We start from the raw sequence: 19,142 nt of genomic DNA, 5'->3' as shown, positions 1-19,142 counted from the left end.
ACAAGAGTTTGCGTTTCGAGCCCCGTAAAAAGCTTCAGGGTTGGCTTGACTCGGTCTCCGTCCCGGCTCACGGGAATAATGTGTTGGGGGTCCTCCAGAATCTCCAAAAGCTTCGGGCCCCTTTCTGGCCGATCCCTTAAAGAAGATGGGCGTGTAGTTTCGAAATTTGCTCCTCGCCCACCCAAAGGGAAAAACCCCAAAGGAAATAAGAAATGCCAAGTGGTTGGAAACCCCGGACAACGCGAGGGTTTCGTTTCGGATTGCCGTGCTTAGCTTGGGCTGGGTTTCCTCCGAAAGTCCCAACAGCAAACACCTGGCTCCCTCCAGCTGCATTGGAGTGGACTTGATAGCTGGGGGGGGGGGGTGATGGTAGGTCTGCCTTAAGGAATGTAATGGGCATCTGGGTGTTGAAGGCTGGGCTACAGCTTTGTGTCAGTAGAAGCTAATTATGCTTCAAGAGCGCCCACGCCCAAACCTTCAAAATATCCACTGAAATCAGTGACAAAAGAGCAGAAATTCACACATTTAAAGAGCTGGCGATTGTGCCTCCGAACAGCCACGAATGAGGTCGAAAAAGAAAAAAGCCCCTTTTTCATTTTACCGGAAGCTAAATATCACTTACTCGTGCTCTGAATCACTTGTCTTTGATCAATTTCCTTTCAGCCTCCTGGAGTCACTTTGGATAGTGAGGTGGACGTCATATAAATTTAAAAATAAATAAATAAATGCCTTTTGAAACTGGAACCCACACTTTGAGCTCCTCCCCTGCCTCCGATTTATAAAGGCATATATTGTGCAGTCTGGCAACTAGGTAGAGTCGAAAATCAAATACTATCTTCAGAAAAAAAACCCTCCCCACAAAAAATGGGTTGTTCAAATGCTTTTTGCCCCTTACAAGACATCCCTAGTTTTAAGATTTGAATCTCGTATTTTTCCAATAGTTTTAATTCCAGGAGGAGAGAGTTATCAGTTATTGCTTCGGGAGGGGAAGTTAAAAAGAGTCCGAGGTATCAAACTGTATTGTCATAATGATATTACTGCTTAAACTAAGAACTTAAACAGAATAATTGAAAATTCCCAGCATCTGCTGACGACACCTTTAATTGCTTGTTTGTTGTTAACCTGTCAAGAAATTAGATCTGAGACTAAAGGAAATCAGAGAGAAGATTTTGTTACCAGAGTCATCAAAAGGAGTGGGACTTAAATCCATGTGTCTGGACTATAAATGTATCCAAGTGAATTTCACCACTGTTGATATAATGAACTTTTTTTTTGCAGACGGAAGTCCATTGTGCAGCTGCATCAGAAGAACAAAATGTTACGTGATTATGTTGAAAACCTACCTACCTAAAAATGAATTAAGGATCTGTACCAAAACTCCTGAATTCCTTGGCTTTTGCTCAGAATTGGGAGCTGCAAGCAAAGAGGCTCCAGTTCAGTACTTTCAGCTTTCCCACACCTGACATCATTGACATGCCTTCGGTATAATTTTGAAGAATTCTTAAATCAGCCTACAATGTTTCCATTCTAATTCTCCAAACATTATTATCGGCTTCCTGAAACAATTTGCTCAATCAGCCTAATGAATTAACTCATTTTCTTGAGTTAGCTCAATCTATTCGAGCCTAAACTCGTCAAATTGGTGTGGTAAGCACAGAAGATAAAGCCAGAAATAAAGTAAGGAAGATTAGCCAAACAACAAGCTTAGTGTATTTTGCAAATGAAGTTGCTGGATTGTTATTTGACTTGGTCACTTTGTTATGGGAAGACAGCCGCTGGGTTTCCTTCATTTGAAAGAAGTGGCTAAGGAGTAGGTGCCACTCAATATGAATCAAATGCATTAGTTTAATGAAACTTCTGTTGATGCTGTATTGTATTGAAGAGTTTCAAATGGCTTTCCCCCCCAAAAAAAAACACCAAAGACAATAGTCTTCTAAGAAAAGTTAAACAATAGTTTGTCAATAACTTTATTGTCTTAAAAATGACAACCTGTAACCGAGACCAAAATATTTTCCACTGTACACCATCATAAAGCATACACCACATATGTAGTCTACAAAATTCAAAAAAAGTATTTTCTTGAAAATGATATAGAGTGTGCTTGAGGGGTCATGCTTTCATGTACTTATTTTACAAACGTTACCCAAATAGTAGTGTGTTATAAATAAGTTGCAATAGGAGGGTAAGTCAAGCTGCTGACATCCTATCCTTTACCCTTCCTGTGTGGTCATAAAAATGTTCAATTAGAATTAAACTTACACATTTCCGCCTGAAAATGAGATTGAAGTTGTGTAAAGTGTGTTTTAGGTAGAAAAGGGCTATTGTGGCTAGCAATGTTTTTGATATTGAATGCAGATTATACTTTTTTAAAATGGAGGTTTTTCCATATATATATATGGATGAATATATACCTTAGTGGTGGCCAGAACAAATGAGAGGGGAAAGCTAACTCCTTGTCTGCAGGCAACCTCCCAAATACCCCACAAAAAAGGCACATTTAAAAATGTTATGGAAAGAAACAGATTGGCTGTTCCAAATTCCCAGTGTATTGAACTATGGTAATACTCTGCAAGTAGTAATAGCATTTGGAGCTGTTTCTTCCCTCCGCAAAAGATTCTTAGAATATAGAATAGGGTTGGAAGGCACCTTGGAGGTCTTTCTAGTTCAGGGGTTTTCAACCTTTTTACCCATTGTACCACTTTTAGGATATGGCGACATCCGAGTACCACCAGTCGCCTAGCAAGGTGTCAAAAACTTGACCAAAAAAGAAAAAGGAAAAAAGTGATGAAGTACAGGTAGTCCTCAACTTACAACAGTTCACTTAGTGACTGTTTGAAGTTACAATGGCACTGAAAAAAGTGCTCCCACAAGACGCTTGCCTGCCCACCTGGTGGCACTCTTCCTCCTCTCTGAGGTTTTCATTGTTGTATTTCTGTTGAGGATTGGCAGTGGGGATGGGATAGGGGGGTGTATTTGGTTTTTATTCCCCCCCCCGCTGGGTGGTTGCAGCAGGTTTTGGTCACTTCACATGACCCTGGGACACTGTGACTGTCATAAATATGAATCAGTTGCCAAGCATCTGAATGTAAATCACAAGACCCTGGAGATGCTCCAACATTCCAGGTGATCGGTGCTTCTTCTGGGCTCAGCAGAAGCGCCAGGATCAGCGCCGAGCTCCAGCTGGAGCCTGGCGCTGATCCTGGCGCTTCCACTGAGCCCTGACAGCCCTGCAGCTCCAGCCGTCTCTCGTTCAGGCTTGTGCTGTGCTGCCACTGGTTCAGTTCATTCCCCTCCCCCACTACCACTATTCTAGGATGGTCATGTACCACCTGCCAGGTGCCAAGGTACCACAGGTGGTACCCATACCACTGGTTGAAAAGCCCTGGTCTAGTCCAACCCTCTGCTCAAGCAGGAGACCCTACACCATTCTGGACAAACTTGATTGTTTTAACTGTCAGGAAATTTCTCTTTAGTTCTCTCCTTAATGATCTTCCAGAGGTTACTTCTTGTCCTGTTGACAAGTGCCTTGGAGAGTAGGTCAACCCTTTCTTCTCTGTGTCTCTTAAGTCACATGGTTTAGCTTCCAGACTCCTTATGATCTTTCTAGGGTCTCAACATCTTTTTTTAAAAATATTTATATTGCGGTGATCAGAATTGGATCCATTATTCTGAGTGTGGTCTTCCTTCTGGACATACCCTAATGTCACTTTCCAAGTAGTACTTAGACTGCAGACATTTTCACCCTGAATTCATTCACCCACTTTCACACCAACACCCCTTTCCTGGCTTGTTCATTTCAGGGAAAGTGAAGCCATGATAGGATAAGTTAAAAACCAGGGGCAGGAACCAGCAGCCCAGGAAGTATTATTGAGGAACAGACTTGGGTGTTTTACTACTGGAATGGGACTAATCCAAGTGATTTCATTAAATATGCTTTGAGTTCAGCCAAAGACCTGGTCCTAAATTATAAAAGTGACCCACAATCCTTAATTTTATGAGAGTAATAATCCAAACAGCTCTCTCTGTATAGTGGCAAGTGAGTGTAGATGTTCCTGTACCAATGTAAATGCTCTTTAAACTAATAAAACAGCTGGCTAGATAATGTTTGCTAGTGTGGAAACTACAGTCCTTTCCTCACTAGTGGTTTACAATGGCATCCAAACATTTTTCTGCCAGTACAACACTAATGAAGTCAGGCTTTATACTGCCACAAAGATGATTGCAAGATGTCTTAAGAATTATCCAGTTCATCAGGACATGCGAAACAGCTGAGGAAGAGAAAACATATTTCACCAGATAAACCTAAGGGATGAAAATGGCAGCAGGTCAATCTTGTACACGTTTACTCAGAAGTCAGTCCACAGTTCAGTAGGATTTAGGCTATATTAACCTAGGTGAAACTTGCTTGCAAAGACAACCTGAATCTCTTGGCACTATCATCGGTTGGATAAAAGTACGGCTATTAGCACAACACACTGAACCACAAACTCACCAATCACGTGTTAGCAGAGCTCGTTCTGCAATCCCAACCCACTTACTGATCCATCCTGCAGGGAACCTAGAAAATTGGATGGAACAGCACCAGGATTACGCTTCCGCCACACGGTGCGATTCCCTTTTGCAAACAAAACCTCTGAACCGCAGCTGCCAAACGTCTCCGGTCCTACAGTGGTTTCGGTCAGCCCTGCAAACTTTTGCCATCGCCCCCCCCCCCGCCCGACACACACACACACACACACCCTCCCTTCTTGGCTGAGGCTGACTGAGGCCATCCGGAGGAGAAGTGCTGGGAAAAGCAGATGCCCAACTGATTCTTTCTTAAGGGCAGACCTTAAAATACCCCCTGAACTTAACCAGCTGGACGAACAGCTTCCCCCTTACTAGCCCAGGGATACGGTACTTCGATCGAATCGAATATTGTACTCAGCAGCTCCTCCGAGCGAGCGGAAGAAAGGAAGGAAGGAAGGAAGGAAGGAAGGAAGGAAGGAAGGAAGGAAGGAAGGAAGGAAGGAAGGAAGGAAGGAAGGAAGGAGAGAGTTCATTCCGAGGTGCCTAGCAGCTTTGGTCATCCCAGTGTCCGACCCGGTCCCTCCCAACCCTGTGGCCACCTCTCTCCACCCCACCCCACCCCCCCCGGTTCGGTTTATTTTTATTGCTGCTCTTTGGACCGGCAGCCGCCGCCGCCGCTGCTGCCGGTGTCCTGATCGCTCTGATCGTCCGTGAAGCAGACGTCGACGTCGCTCTCGTTGTCCGACTTTGGCTCCCGGAGCTCCTCGGCGCCTCCCTTGGGCAAGCTCTGGCCCGGATGCCGGGACTTGACGTGCCTTTCCAAGTCTCGGCGCCTGACTAGCACCTTCCCGCAGAACTCGCAGCGATAAGGCGTGTTGCCTTCGGCGTGGAGCCGGATGTGCTTGTTCAGGTTGCTGGGGTCGCCGAAAGGCCGCAGGCAGACCTTGCACTTGAGCGGCTTGTAGCCGGTGTGAGTCCGCATGTGGATCTTCAGGCCGTACTTGCGCGAGTAGAGCTTGCCGCAGTACAGGCACAGGTGGCCCGTCTTGGGTTTGCCGCCGGCCGGGCCCGCCGGCGGGGCCGGCAAGCTCTCCAGGCGGCCGCGGCTCTTCTCGGCCGCGGCCATCTCCGAGAACTGATGCGTGTGCAGAGCCATCTCGCGGTCGACGCCGGCCAACGAGCCCAGCTCGGCGTGGTGGAGGCCCGCCGCCGCCGCCGCCGCCCCGCTGAAATAGGGCGCCGACTCCGGGTACTTGAGGAAGTTGCCGAAGTGGAGGTTGAGCGGGTAGCAGGGGGCGCTGTAGAGCAGCTCGCCGTTGTAGACGGCGAAGGAAGGCAGGAGGGGCGGGAGCGGGCAGTCCCCGGCGGGCGAGTAGGGCGCCAGCCCTTCGAAGGGAGGCAGGGCGGCGAAGCGCTCCAAGTGGAGTCCTCCGGCGCCGCCCGCCAAGCGCGGGTAGCGGCCGGCGGGAGGGGAAAGGTTGGCCGAGAAGCCGCGCTCCACGTGCTTGAAGGCGGAGTTTTCCTCCAAGGGCGTCAGGAAGGGGAAACCCCGCACGGCGCCGGAGTAGGCCAGCCCCGCCGCGGAGGAGGAGGAGGAGGAGGAGGAGGGCGGCGGGTGGCATTTGCTGTGAGGAAGCGGGTGGCGGGAACCGCCGGAATGGCCGCACGGGCGGCCGGGCTTCAGGCTCCCCGAGGCCTTGCTGAAGCCTCCGCCTTTGCCCTCTTCCCGAAAAGCCGGCGAGTCCTCTTTAGCCAAGCCGGCGGGCTTGAAGGCCGACCTGGCTCCGGGATAGAAAGACAAGCCGTTGCTGCCTCCGGAGTTGCTGCCCAGCAGACCCCAGAAGTGTCCCGGGCTCCGTCCCGGGCCGACGCTCATGTCCAAGGCGCGTTCCTGCTCGGCCTTGGCGCCTTTGCGACCGCTCCCGCCCCCTTTGGCTGAGGACGGCGAGCCGGCGGAGTCCCGCTTGACAGCATCTCGGGACGCGCCCGGGCAAGGGGGCCTCGGAGGCGGCCCGGCTGCCGGTTTCAGAGCTGGAGCGAAGAGCTCTCCGGGCCGGTGAGGCTCTGACGCTCCTGCGAAGCCGCGGCCGTGGTTCAGCACGCAGTGGAAGTGGACGTGGGCCTTGAGGCTGTTGGGATACTTGTAGGTTCGCCAGCAGTACCAGCAAATGTAGCGCTCCTCGCCTAGCAAGGAAAAAACAAACCGGGAGGTCGGTTACCACAAATGTACCAAGGGCGACTTGACAAAGATTTAAGGATTTGAAGATATGAGGAAGGGGAAGGTGGTGATAGGAAGCGGTTGGGGGCAAATCTGTTGAAGCAGAGGTCAGTGTAACTGCTGACCATTTAGTATTTATTTATTTATTTATTTATTTATTTATTTATTTTATTAACGGGATTTATATCCCGCCCTATCTCCCGAGGGACTCAGGGCGGCTAACAACAACAAAAACTTAAAGGTCTCTGTACAGTAAATTAAAAATAAAAATTTGAAATAAATTAAAATAAATTAAAGAATAGGGTTAGAAATTGTAACCATAGCACTTCCCATTTAATTAGTACTTCCCATTTAATTAGTACTTCCCACTTAATTGCTCCTTTCATGAGTCCGAACAATTTCCCAATGAACTCTGAATTGCCACGCCTTGGTTCACACCGTCGTGATATATCACTTTCGTCTCTATTGTCAACACAATAGAGACGAAAGTGATATATCACGACGGTAAACAAGGTTATGCAGGTGCGTGAGCTTGCCCTAAAGTTGCTAGTAAAATAGTGTAAGTTTCAACCTGTAGTAGTTCTGGATATTGCAGATTTTTTTTTTCTCCTATTACAAAATGAGAGCAAATTCTTAAAAAAGCCCAATCTGACGTATTTTCATAATTTAAAGATAATTGCTTATCTTTAGGCAATTATAATCACACAACTATTGTGAGAATGGTAAAAGTAATAGAAATAGAACTTTTAAAATATTTTAAATATTATACCTCTGCAGTCCTAGAGACACAAATTCAATACATTATGGTTAGTCTCACGGTCAACCAGATGTTTAGACTAGAACTGGCATTTTTAATCCACCTATTGATTCCTTCGCAAGGATTTGGGATAAGCAGCTGTTGTTTGCATATATAATGTATAATGATCATTCATTATTATTTCTAAACTTTTAAGTTAATAGGGCTTGATTTTAATTGATTTACTTTAAGTGTCTCTTTTTTAACACGAAGTCAAGAATAATTTTTATGTTGGCTCTACAGTAAGATTTTTGCTATTATACTAGAAATTGAAAAAGGCAACAGAAAGGAGAGTTGTCTAGTGTTATCACATCAAGAATAATTCTGAATATAAACGAATTAAAACAATATATGGATGAGTCCTTTAACAATGATGGGAAGCCTGACTCATCTCTACAATGACAAGCACTGAACCAAAATTTCTTGGCCAAATCCCATTTGTCAGTTTCAAAAGAGACCCTACCCATATTGCACATCTAATACTTTGGAAGACTCTGGGTGCTCACTGATAATCCCCCTTAATTATTTTATCAATACTCTTAGCCCTGCTCTTATCTATTTATAGATTCAGCATCTCAGGTCATTAATGTACTACTTTAACTGGTTTAGCGTGAAGCAGCCAATCTTTCTGGCAAACAAAAATCTGAACTAACCAACACAACCCATAGTACAAGTTCTGGAACATACACGCATATAATGTGCAGCTATTGGGGAAGTTAGATTGCTTTCCTCTTACCAGGAAGCTATTTTCCCCTTGATTACAACTGCAGAATTGAGTTCTTGTCCTGAATACTTTTGGTATGTGATTAAGTGGGCAGGCAAAGATGTCATAATCGGCTAACTTGAATTTAAGTGGAGCCAGTAATAAAATACAAGATCTTTTACAAAATGAATCATATTCCAGTAACATCTCTTGCCTTCTGTCAAAATGAGTTTGTCTCTCTGCATATGTTAATTAGTTCTTATGCATATCTTTATAAGGTCAGGTATACTGCTGACTCTATATAATTGCAACTTTTAGATTTTGTGGACAGTTTTTGAATTTTATTTGATAGGTTATTCTTTGTGAATGCCATTTCCCTCCGATTTTACTCCTCTCCATTTCTTCTCCCTACTCTTTATCAGCAACAAACACAACCACTAACAGTGCTACAGATTGACAAATCATATCTCGTTACAAAGTGAGATGCCTGAACTATCCCTCTTCACCTATTCTGGAAAGCCTAATGAGGTCCTCTCCAATATCAGCGGTTTCCATAGTCACATCTTCCAATGACACATATGTTATCTTTGGCAACAAGAGCTTTCTGCCTCTATCCAGAATAAATAGCCAATATTTACGCAAACAAATACATGAAATAGGATGTTTAAAATCCATAAAACAGCAGCAAGACTCTTCAACCTCCCAAGAGTTTTTTTTTATGGTAGCCATTCTTGAACAAAGACACTTTATAGGCAGAATATATATATATGTTGTTTGTTGTTGTTGTTGTTAGTTGTGAAGTCGTGTCCTTAACTCCATGGACAACGTTCCTCCAGGCCTTCCTGTCCTCTACCATCTTCTGGAGTCACTGTCCATGGGATTTTCATGGCAAAGATACTGGAGTGGTTTGGCATTTCCTTCTCCAGTGGATCACGTTTTGTCAGAACTCTCTGCTATGACCTGTCCGTCTTGGGTGGCCCTGCACAGCATAGCTCATAGCTTCATTGAATTACACAATTACACAAGCCCCTTCACAACGACAAGGCAGTAATCCATGAAGGGGACACCACATGAAAAGGTATTTTGTGTGAGCCATCCTATGCCACAGAAAATCAGTTCTGTTTTTAAGGTCTCATTCTTCATAACAAAGCATGCGTTTAACCAGCGATATTACCTGTTATTAATTTGTCTCATGCCAAAGACTATGCTTCCTTACTCATAAATACAGCTTAGCAAATAGAAGCAGACCTGTCATCTTTAAGACTGCAGTCTCAAAAGAACCTGGCCACCGCTTCTGTGTAATCCAAACAGTTCACTGCATGATCCCTCAATTACTTATGTAATTTCTATCCCAATTTTCTGTCCAGAAGATAAGTACACGAAGGCAGTGGAACGATCAAAGCGATTTACAAGTCTTTGGAGAATCTGAATCGGGCTGCAATTGTCAATCCGCATCTGACTTCGTTGAGAAAAGTGGAAAGACTGGATAATAATAATATGAATGTCTCAGTTGCGGGCACCTTTCTCAGTTAATTCGTTTCTCTTTTAGGGGGCGGAGTGGGGGGGGGGCCCGAAGAGGTGACAGTGGAGCAAGAGCAATAAAGCTGGAGAAGGCGGCGAGCGCTGCAGCGAGGCTGCAGTGTGGACTCCAGGGGCTGCCAGCGCTGGCAGCTGCTGCCTTCACGCTCGGGTCCGGCGGCCCATCTGTTAACGCGGACAGAATAGGTAGCGTATGTCAGGGAACGGAATCGGGGAACAAAGGGCAATCTAACGCTCATGAACCTCTCGTTACCAGGCAAGACAATGGCCTAGAATAGATGGATGGGCCATAAGGAATCGGTTGATTCAAAAGGCAGTGGCCTTTGGACTCCCTTCCTGAAAGGTTTAGTTTGTCCCGAAGTGGGTGAAAGCGACTTGGCTCAGGTCGGATGAGGTTCTGGGAGTTGCTAAGCCATCCACGTTTCTGTGGTTTGTGGGCGGAGAGGAAAAACGAAGATTATGCCGGAGTGCTGGCCAGCGATATTAATCTTCTGGTTATCCAGCAGCATCCATTAAGTTCAGAATATATATAAGTTTATATATAAGTTCAGAATATATATATGTATATATATTGGCAGGACACAAAATATCTGGAACTGGTTGCAAAACCTCTCTGAGTCGAAGTATAACACCAATTAAAAATAAGACCGAACTACTGTGTTATATTGGTTACCCAAGAATGAACATTCCCACTGCTCTGGGGACACAACTTTTTTTTGGATCACAGGTTTATGGTGTGGGGAGGGAGGGAGAAGGAGGTGAATAGACATGGAAGCCTATTCCTAAAGGAACATTCCTAAAGGAAACGCTGGGTGAAATACAAAATCTCACAAATAAACTAATAGTTGTGTTCCTATAATAGCTGGGGGCGGGGGGGGGGGCGGGGAGTTGCACTGAGAAAAATGGGACAAACTGTATCCTTCCGTTCTTCTTCAGTTATTTAAGCCCAGACTTAAGTTATTTAATCTTTGGAAATAAATTCTGTGACTGCCTAAATTAATTGGCTACCTACAGTACATCCATTTGAACCTGTTTTTTTTTTTAAAAAAAAAGGAGATGGGCTTTCTTTCTAGTTTCCCAATGATTAAAAAAAACTTGGAGAGATTACCTCCCTTCTGTTGAAAAAAAGAACATGTTATTTATTCATTCATTCATTCATTCATTCATTCATTTATTCGATCAATCAGTCAATTTATTTATATGGGCGCTCATCTCGCAAACTGGAACTTGGGTGGATAACAAAACTCAAAAACGTTAGAGCCAGCAATACAAAGCTGTTTTGGGGAGGACCAAGGGAAACTGGTTTAATGTATTGATTGAAATGTATATTTCTGAAGCAAGGGAACCTCCAAAGCCCAGTTTGCAGGCGCAAAAGCTCTCCTTCACTCAAAGGTAAAGGTAAAGGTTCCGACCTTCTGATCAACAAGCTCAGCGTCCTAACCCACTGAACCACCGCATCCCTCTCCTTCCCTCTACCTAAGCTCTAATCTGATGCAAACATAGTTCGCATTTTCTCCTAGGTTCTCTCACACGGCTTCTGTCAACTTGTTCGATCCAGAATATGTCCAATGAAGAGTTTTCGAAAACTTGAAAGCTTGCAACTACTTTATACAACTTCTGAACGAAGTGTTGCTTCCCTAAATTGGGGTTTCTTTCTCTTGCTTGCTGACTCGCCTTGCCACCGAAGTTAAGTATGGGCGGTTCTTACCAGCTTTGGATTTTCTGCCCTTAAATGAGGAGAGTCCTGGTCCAACACATTGTAAGGAATTCAGGTTGGAAAAAGACATTGAAGCACACACAGTCTTTGTCCCCAACTCTAACTGGGCTGATCGTCATCAGCCATTCTTGCCGAGGACTCTAACAAACTTCATTTTAAGTGTTTGGTTTTCCCATTTCTCCCTCTCGCTGGCTGTCTCCAGATTTCCCTCTCCGGCATTTCTTCCTAATTCGCTTCAACTAGGCGGCTCACCTTCGGAAGGATAAGGTGCGGGAGGGGAAAGAGGAGAGAAAGGAAGGGTCAAAATCTCTCTAGGATTCGAGTACGTGAGAAATTGTTCGCTCTCGGTCCGACTTGATAACCCGAGTGCTTTGAATGAGTAGGGAAGAAATACACACGTAAAACCTTTGCTAGGAACGGAAGGCTGGATACCAGAAATTGTGACCGACCTGTAAGTTTCAAGTGACAATGACTTGTAAATAGTATCAGGCCTAATTAGAAAGTCTCTTGGTTCCTACCCAACTCTCCACATGCCCAGAAAGACACACCCCCCGCTTTCGGTCTGCTCCTAAGAGCCTCGTTTACTCAATCTGCACCCGCTGAATGGAGCGGTTCAAACGCTTCTACTCGTCTTCCCAAGCCGTTTGCTCTGCCGACTCTCCCTCTCGACCTGTTCTGTGTGAAGGGACTTCCTCTCCCCCCCACACACACACACAAGGGCTAGATGAGAATCTGAGAATCTCTTTGAGTGAAAAAGATCACTGACCACCGCCTTTAAAGATCTCCTAAAGCGAGGTGCAGCCGGAGTTTCAGATTAGCAACACTCAGAAGAAAGGTTGAGGAATGAGCTAACAAAAAAGAGAGAGAGTAACTGGGGAGTCTCATTCTTTGCCAAGGGTTTTGCTGCCTTGCAGCACATTCACTGGGAACCAGACCGATTTGGTTCTAATTGGATTAACTCTACATAAAAACTCTAGAGAAGGCTCACTTCCTGGGGGACGTTGTGGGCAGCAGGAACCTCATTGCTAAGTACGGATGATTAAAAGAACAGTTTTAGAAAAGCTCTTGCATTATTAGTTGATCCAGAAAAAGCTAGGAAGGGTGAGGCCTAGTTTGCATTTAGAAGGGAGACCGCTGGGAAATCCCTAAACTAGACTAGGAAGTTAGAAAAAGCTTTACACTTCCTGTACAATTGCCCAGAAAACCACCTGTTATTGGTTTGATTACTCTCCAGCTCCTTATCCTAAAGTGTCGAAGACTTTGTCATAAAGTTGCTGTAACCAACAGTGATGAATCAACCAAAGAAAGAAATGTGTCCCCAGTGTTAGAAAGGTTAGAAAGAAAATAATGAGGCAACAATATCCCTTAAGAGGGGATGCAGAAGGTTTTTAAACAAGGACTGATTGAGAATATCAAAGTATAAAGTGCTAGAATAGCCTCTGTATAAGAAATTATGTACTACAATCCTGTATATGTAAATCAGAAATTTGTCCCCATAACAATCTAGCACTGTTCCTTGTCTGAAGTCTACTCTGACTTCTTTAAACTCAGAAGTGGAATATGCATCCAACTTTTAAAATGCTAAACTGAAACTTAGGAAAGCAATCACTGACATCAGGAGTAGACCTTCCGTGGAGACTTTTGAAATTCTAGCACATTGACTGGAAGCATGAATTTATAAGGTGGGACTTCTAGATAGGCCATCAGAGTCATACCAGTCATACCTATAAGTTAAATAAATAAACTCCAGAAGGATGGAATAGGCAGTTGTGGACTAGCAGGCAAAGAATCTGACCCACTGCGGCTTGATAGTAGCTATTTCTAAGAAATGTTTTTTGAAATAAAAGATATGTGAGCCTTCCTCCCCCCCCCCCACACACACACCACCAAGACTCTGCTCTGCTTTCTTGTCGTTTTGAAACAGGGAATATAGAGCAAACCTTACAAAGAGTTCAGGAAACTAAAAGCTCCAAGCCCCTCCCCCAAACACAAGGAACTTGTCTTCACCCCTTTGGTTTCATTGCCCCGCCCACTGCAGCCCTCAGGTTCCCCCCCCTCACCCCCAAAGCTAAGGCCGGTTTCCAATCATCAAAGGTGACCCACTTCTGTGCTGTTTCTCTGCAGGAGGCGGTGACTCAGGAGGTGGGTGATGCCTCCAAAAGGCAAAGAAAACTTCCTACCATTTGGAATAGGAAGTGAGGTTGCTAGGGCCCAGTTTAATCAAGAACATGGGGGTCCATTTCATTTCATCATCCTCTCTTTTATTTTATTTTATTTTTTAAATTTATTTTAATCCCATTTATATCCCGCCCTTCTCCGAAGACTCAGGGCGGCTTACAATTTAAAGCACAAATCAACGTGCTTAGCAATAGCCTTCATTCTATGTATATGCCTGCTTATTAGGGCTTTCGGGGGGCCCCCCCAAGCGGCATACTTTTACCCACTTACTTTCCCCTCTCCTTCTTTCTTGCAGATCAGCCTAAATCTGCCAGCTTTCTTGCAGAGCGACATAAACCCTGCCATCTTTTACACTGATAATTTGGAGCCCCAAGACCTTTAGCCCCGAGGGATCCTTTTTTCCGGAGTGCGACCTAGCAGGACTCGGCAGAACAGCGTATCTTGATATCAAGAAATGCCCCCCCAACTGTAGGACGGCTCCCCGTAGGAATAGAATAGAATACAGCCGGAAGGGACCTTGGAGGTCTTCTAGTCCAGCCCCCTGCTCGAGCAGCAGAACCTGTATACCATCTCAAAATTTGCTGCCAAATAAAGGGTGACTGGGCTTCGCGTTTAAAATGGAAAAATATTGTACGTTGGCTTGCCATCTGAGCCAGCGGTGATGGAGCCTGTCTTCTCCTGGTTATACGAGGTAAGCTATAAAGGGGCCGGTAGGAGACTGGAGGTGGCTTCGCGGCTTCCTTATCGCCGCCTTTGGCGTCCTTAGCGGCGGAGTTGAACGCGCGGCGCGATAAGCGGTAAGACGCCGTCTTTTCCTGAGGCTGTGCCCGAGTCGTGGGCATGCCCGCCCCGGCAGGAAATCCAGATCCGCAGTGGGGGCTAATCCCACTGGGCTTCCATTCCTCCGAATTAAGGCCATTAGGACAGGGGTCTTCAAACTTGGCCCTTTTATGACTTGTGGACTTCAACTCCCAGAATTCCTCAGCCAGCTTTGCTGGCTGAGGAATTCTGGGAATTGAAGTCCACAAGTCATAAAAGGGCCAAGTTTGAAGACCCCTGCATTAGGACGTTAAAGTGAGGTGGACGGGACGATGCCACAGCACCTCTGCGAAAGTCAGTCGCAAGACACCCAGGCGGGGCCACCAGACCTGTCTGGCCCAGCCCGAGATGCTCGCTCGCGGGAGCCTACCTTTCTCGTCGTGGGTCGGGGTCGCCGTGGCCGGGATATCAAACCACTCAGCCAAAGCGTTGGAATACCACACGGTCAGCTCCTCTCCCGGCTGGACGTCTCGCAATGCCCGGTAGAAAATCTAAGGAGAAACGATAAGCTTGAGACCCTCGGAGGCTCAGAAGGGCGAGGCTTGCCACCTCCAAAACCCGGACGGCGCCCCTATCCGCCTCTCCAGTTACCGGGAGCAAGCTCGGAGGCCAGTACCTGTCCCCCCGGCAGATCTGCCACCGCTTCCAGGGTCTGCTCTTGCGCGTGTCGGGCAGCCCGGATTAGCCCGATCCATTCCACGGCCGAGGCTCCAGCTTCGTCCACCAGCTCCCCTCTCACCATCCTCACCTGGAAAACAGGGGAAGCCGGTCAGTTGTAGCCGCTCGGGGACTTGGCCACTGGCTTGCGCTGCCTTGCAGGGCGCGCGTTCGAAGCCGGCCTTCCAATCAGGGCGGGATCTGTTGTTGACTTTCTTCTCCCTGGACCTTTCCGGCCCGCTAGAAAGGACTCCTGCCGTTTTGCAAAGAAAAGGGACCTGTGGATGGGCTGAGCTCCTTAGCCACCTGCTGCAGCCAGGAGACGATTGCCAGGAGCCCCAGGAGCAGGCACTCCGAAGTAAGTTCCGTCGGGGCTTATCGTCGGGTCAATGTGCAGAGAAATCGCATCTTTAGAGGAGCAAACATTGGCCGCTTACAGCCACCGCTGCAAACCAGAATCTGGTTTAAGCGATCGAGTGCGAGGATTTTTTTTATTATTATTATTAATGGACATTGGATTTAGAGCGCTGAATTGAAAAGCGCCTATGTACTCGGGAGTAAATTTGGATTGTCTTTAAAGGAGTAGTGTCTTTGGAAGAGACACTATTAAGCCTAGTGCTTCCTTCGATTTTCGTTTATTTCTGCTAAAAGAGCCTCCAAATAGGTTTGCCTAGGCACCGTGGGGAAAAAGAAGGGCCAGATCCACTTAAATTGAAGGGCTGGTGTTCAGGTGGTATAGCTAGTATTGCGGCCATAAAGGATCTTGCATCATTCCTGGAAGTAAGTCATTCTGAGTTTAATTAGCCTTCCATCCAAGAATTGAGGCTTCAAACTGGGTTATGCTGCCCTATTTTCTCACAACAGGCAGAAAGTAATAGATCTCCCTCATGTTGCTTGGAGGGGGGGGGAAGGGAGGTTTTGGGGGGAGGAAACCAGCCTTTACTTTTCCTTTCACTTTCTCTGTCCTGACTCTACTGCCACATGGTTAGTTGCAGCCACCTTTCAAAATGCTTTATTAATATTTTCCATCCACCCAGGCAAATATCTCTGCACCGATCTCCTGGCTTCAATCCCCTTCCGGTGTAATTAATTTAACGAATCGTCTAATCAGTCGTGTTCAAGAAGGGAAAGGATAGGTGACTCGGTTTAGTCACCAGAACTCTCTTATCTTTCATAATCTGCTTGAAGATGGGAAACAGAGAGTGCCAATGAGGAGCTACCTCGTTGAAAAGACTGCACAATAAACATCGTTCTTACAAAGGCATGCTAAGGGGAGCTACCGAGGGAGCCAGATGAGAAATAAATTTGAACAGTCTTGGCGGAGCGTTTAAAAACAATTAAAGGCTATTAAGGGGGGGGGGCGGACTTGTGACAGATTGCTGAACTTGGGAGTCAAGTCGTCTCCTGTTTAGATTCATCTGGAGAAAGCCTCATATCCCTGAAACCGTTTTACTCTGGAATTCATTTATAGCTTTGAGGTGCATAGATATGATTAATGTCCCACAGAGCTCTATTTGGAAAACAAGTCCCGATTCATTTTGTGCTAAATAAATGTTTCATCCGGATCAAAATGCCCCTATTATTATCACGACTCAGCATGAGAAGATGAGATAGAATATGTCAGCAACGGCTTGGGATATGCAGCAGGAAGGCATCTCTCCAACATGGCCCAAAGCTCCATGACAGAACTTGCCTAGTTAATCTTTGCAACATATCTGACCTTGGCAAAGACATGTGAAAAATCAGGCGATTCTATGGATCCACAGCTTGCAAAGTTGGGGTTCTCTCTCTCTCTCTCTCTCTCTCTCTCTCTCTCTCTCTCTCTCTCTCTCTCTCTCTCTCTCTCTCTCTCTCTCTCTCTCTCTCTCTCTCTCCTTGTGAACGTGCGTGCAACCTCTGTGGGAATAGTCTTTAGAATAAAGCAACTGGTGCCTCATGAAACTGTGGGGTGGCGGTGCTCCAAGACGGCTGACTTTGCTTGAACCAGCTAGCCGTCCACACTTCTGCCAGTCTCTCCTACCTAGAGGACCGGTTCCGCACCAGGCGAGATTGCGTTGCAGCCACGGTTCACCCCACTCCGAGGACCCTCTCGGCACCTCTTGATCATTTAATGAGTTCTTAATTATGAATCCTGCCTTTAGGTTATTTGGGAAGAGACGTCAAGAAGGGGGGGGAGTTATTCTGAGTGTCAAAAGCCATTTGGGATGGAGAAGGAAACGTAATGCGTGCCAGTAAATTTCTGCCTGTGTGTGTGGTGTGTGTGTGTCTGTGCGCGCGCCCAAAGCCAGCTCTCTCCTTAAATCTAAACATCTGAATGGCGTCAGGACGAAGAGGTCACCCAACCCAGAAACCTCAGAGACCCAAACCCTTCCTTGCCTTTCTCCTTCTGCGGGCAGGACGAGGGAAGTAAAGTAGGGCTTCTTGCGCGCTGTTTCCCCCCACCCCACGAAGGGATCTGGTTCCCCTTCAGCCCCTTTCCCCCCGGTCGGGGCTTCTAGGTCTCCCCCTGCGCTTTCCGCCCAGGTGTGGGAGCAATACCTTTTTCTTGGGTCCCGGCTCCCTGCGATCGGACAGGTACTTGCCCAGTTTGAAGGTGCCGCCGGGCACGGGACCCAGGCGCAGGCCAGCCGGGATGCTGCACTCCGCGGTGATGCCGAGGGCTGGCGGGGGCCGGCTGCTTAGCATTGCTGCCTCTGGGCAAGGACGCGGCGCTGGGCAAGCTGGTCCAACTCTGGGCGCACCGGAGTGCTAGCGAGAGCAGCGGCGGGGGCTGAGCCGCCCTGGTCTTCTCTCCGCCCGCAGAGTGACGCGGCCGGGGGTGCGCGCCGCCTTTTCAATTGCTACCCGACGCGGGCTCTCCCCTTGGCACGACGGTGCTCCAGGGGCGCCCGGTTGGGGCGGCGAGAGAGTTGAGCGCTTGGAGCAGCTGCCGAGTTCCGTGCGAGAGGGTCACATGGCGCTTTTCCCTACCCCTTGCCTCCTCCTCCTCCTCCTCCTCCTCCTCCTCCTCCCCTCCCTCACTCCGCAGCGCATAATCAAGGGCGCTTTTTTTTTTTTTTGAATGGGGCAGCCAACAATGGCCCAGGCGACCTTCCCATTCCTAAAAATCCAATTTGTCAAGGGCAAAGAAAAGGCGCTGGTGAATCAAAGGTCTGGAGGGACCATTAATCCTCAGCATGGGGGATTGTCCCCGAGACAGTTACGATATTTTAAGTGACAAATCCACGGTATAATTTCTCCATAAATTTTACTTCCTCCGATTGTTCCTCGACAAACCAGTTTTGGAAAAGACGGGAGTGTTTTAAGTCTACTTGGCTGAGCCTTTTGTAAACCGGAGGACTTCAAAGATTTTTAATTCCCTCTCCTTTTGCGGGATTGTAAAGGCGATTAAACAAAGAGTGGTTGGGGTTGGGGTGGGGGGGGGGAAATGTTTGGAGGCCTTGTTAACTTCTATTGATTCCTGGCGTGTGCCATACAGAAATTGGGCAGGTACTTGATGGGAAAACACCAGAAAATGCTTACACTTTTTAAAAGGAAAGAGGGACGCTGCTATATGGCCAACTTCGTGGCTCCGTTAAAGGCCAGAGTTCTGCTTACAGATTGGCTTCGTGCCTAAACTTTTCTTTTCTTCTAGACTCACCTGTCCGAGAACCAGCATTCTCGGTAGTTTCCTAGAAGGTTTAAAAACATTGCAGAAACAATTTTACTCGAGTTTCAGGGGCTCGCATTGGAACTCAAAGAAGGAAGAGAAAGCCTAACAAGACACAAATTTATGAGAATCGCTAGTCTTCCTTCTCCTTTGGCCCATACCTTGTTTCAGGCAGGACAGAATATTTTTTTTTCCCTTCAAGTCTGCTATTCTGTTTATTTAGAACAATAAATTGAAAAGCTACAAGTCTGGTTCTCTAGGTAACAAAATTGAAGGGTCTGCCAAATTATTCTTATTTAAGAAATTTGAATATACAAGACCTAAAGAGAAAAATAATCATGGGATGAAGAGAAATAA

The 19,142-nt window shown here is 46.6% G+C and overlaps 1 protein-coding gene across 1 annotated transcript; it reads right to left on the bottom strand.

Moving 5' to 3' along the window:
• Positions 1–5,149: 5,149 nt before the first annotated feature.
• On the bottom strand, positions 5,150–17,821 carry PRDM13 (PR/SET domain 13; the record flags this gene model as incomplete). The annotated part of the gene is made up of 4 exons (XM_083349361.1): positions 5,150–6,693; positions 14,850–14,970; positions 15,096–15,227; positions 17,675–17,821. 4 exons carry the CDS (start codon positions 17,819–17,821, stop codon positions 5,150–5,152), a joined length of 1,944 nt encoding a protein of 647 aa, XP_083205487.1.
• Positions 17,822–19,142: the final 1,321 nt, after the last annotated feature.

The sequence above is a fragment of the Vipera ursinii genome, assembly GCF_947247035.1.
Source record: "Vipera ursinii genome assembly, chromosome: 1".
In the NCBI taxonomy this organism is placed as follows: Eukaryota; Metazoa; Chordata; class Lepidosauria; order Squamata; family Viperidae; genus Vipera; species Vipera ursinii.
This window is presented reverse-complemented; position numbering and strand designations above follow the sequence as displayed.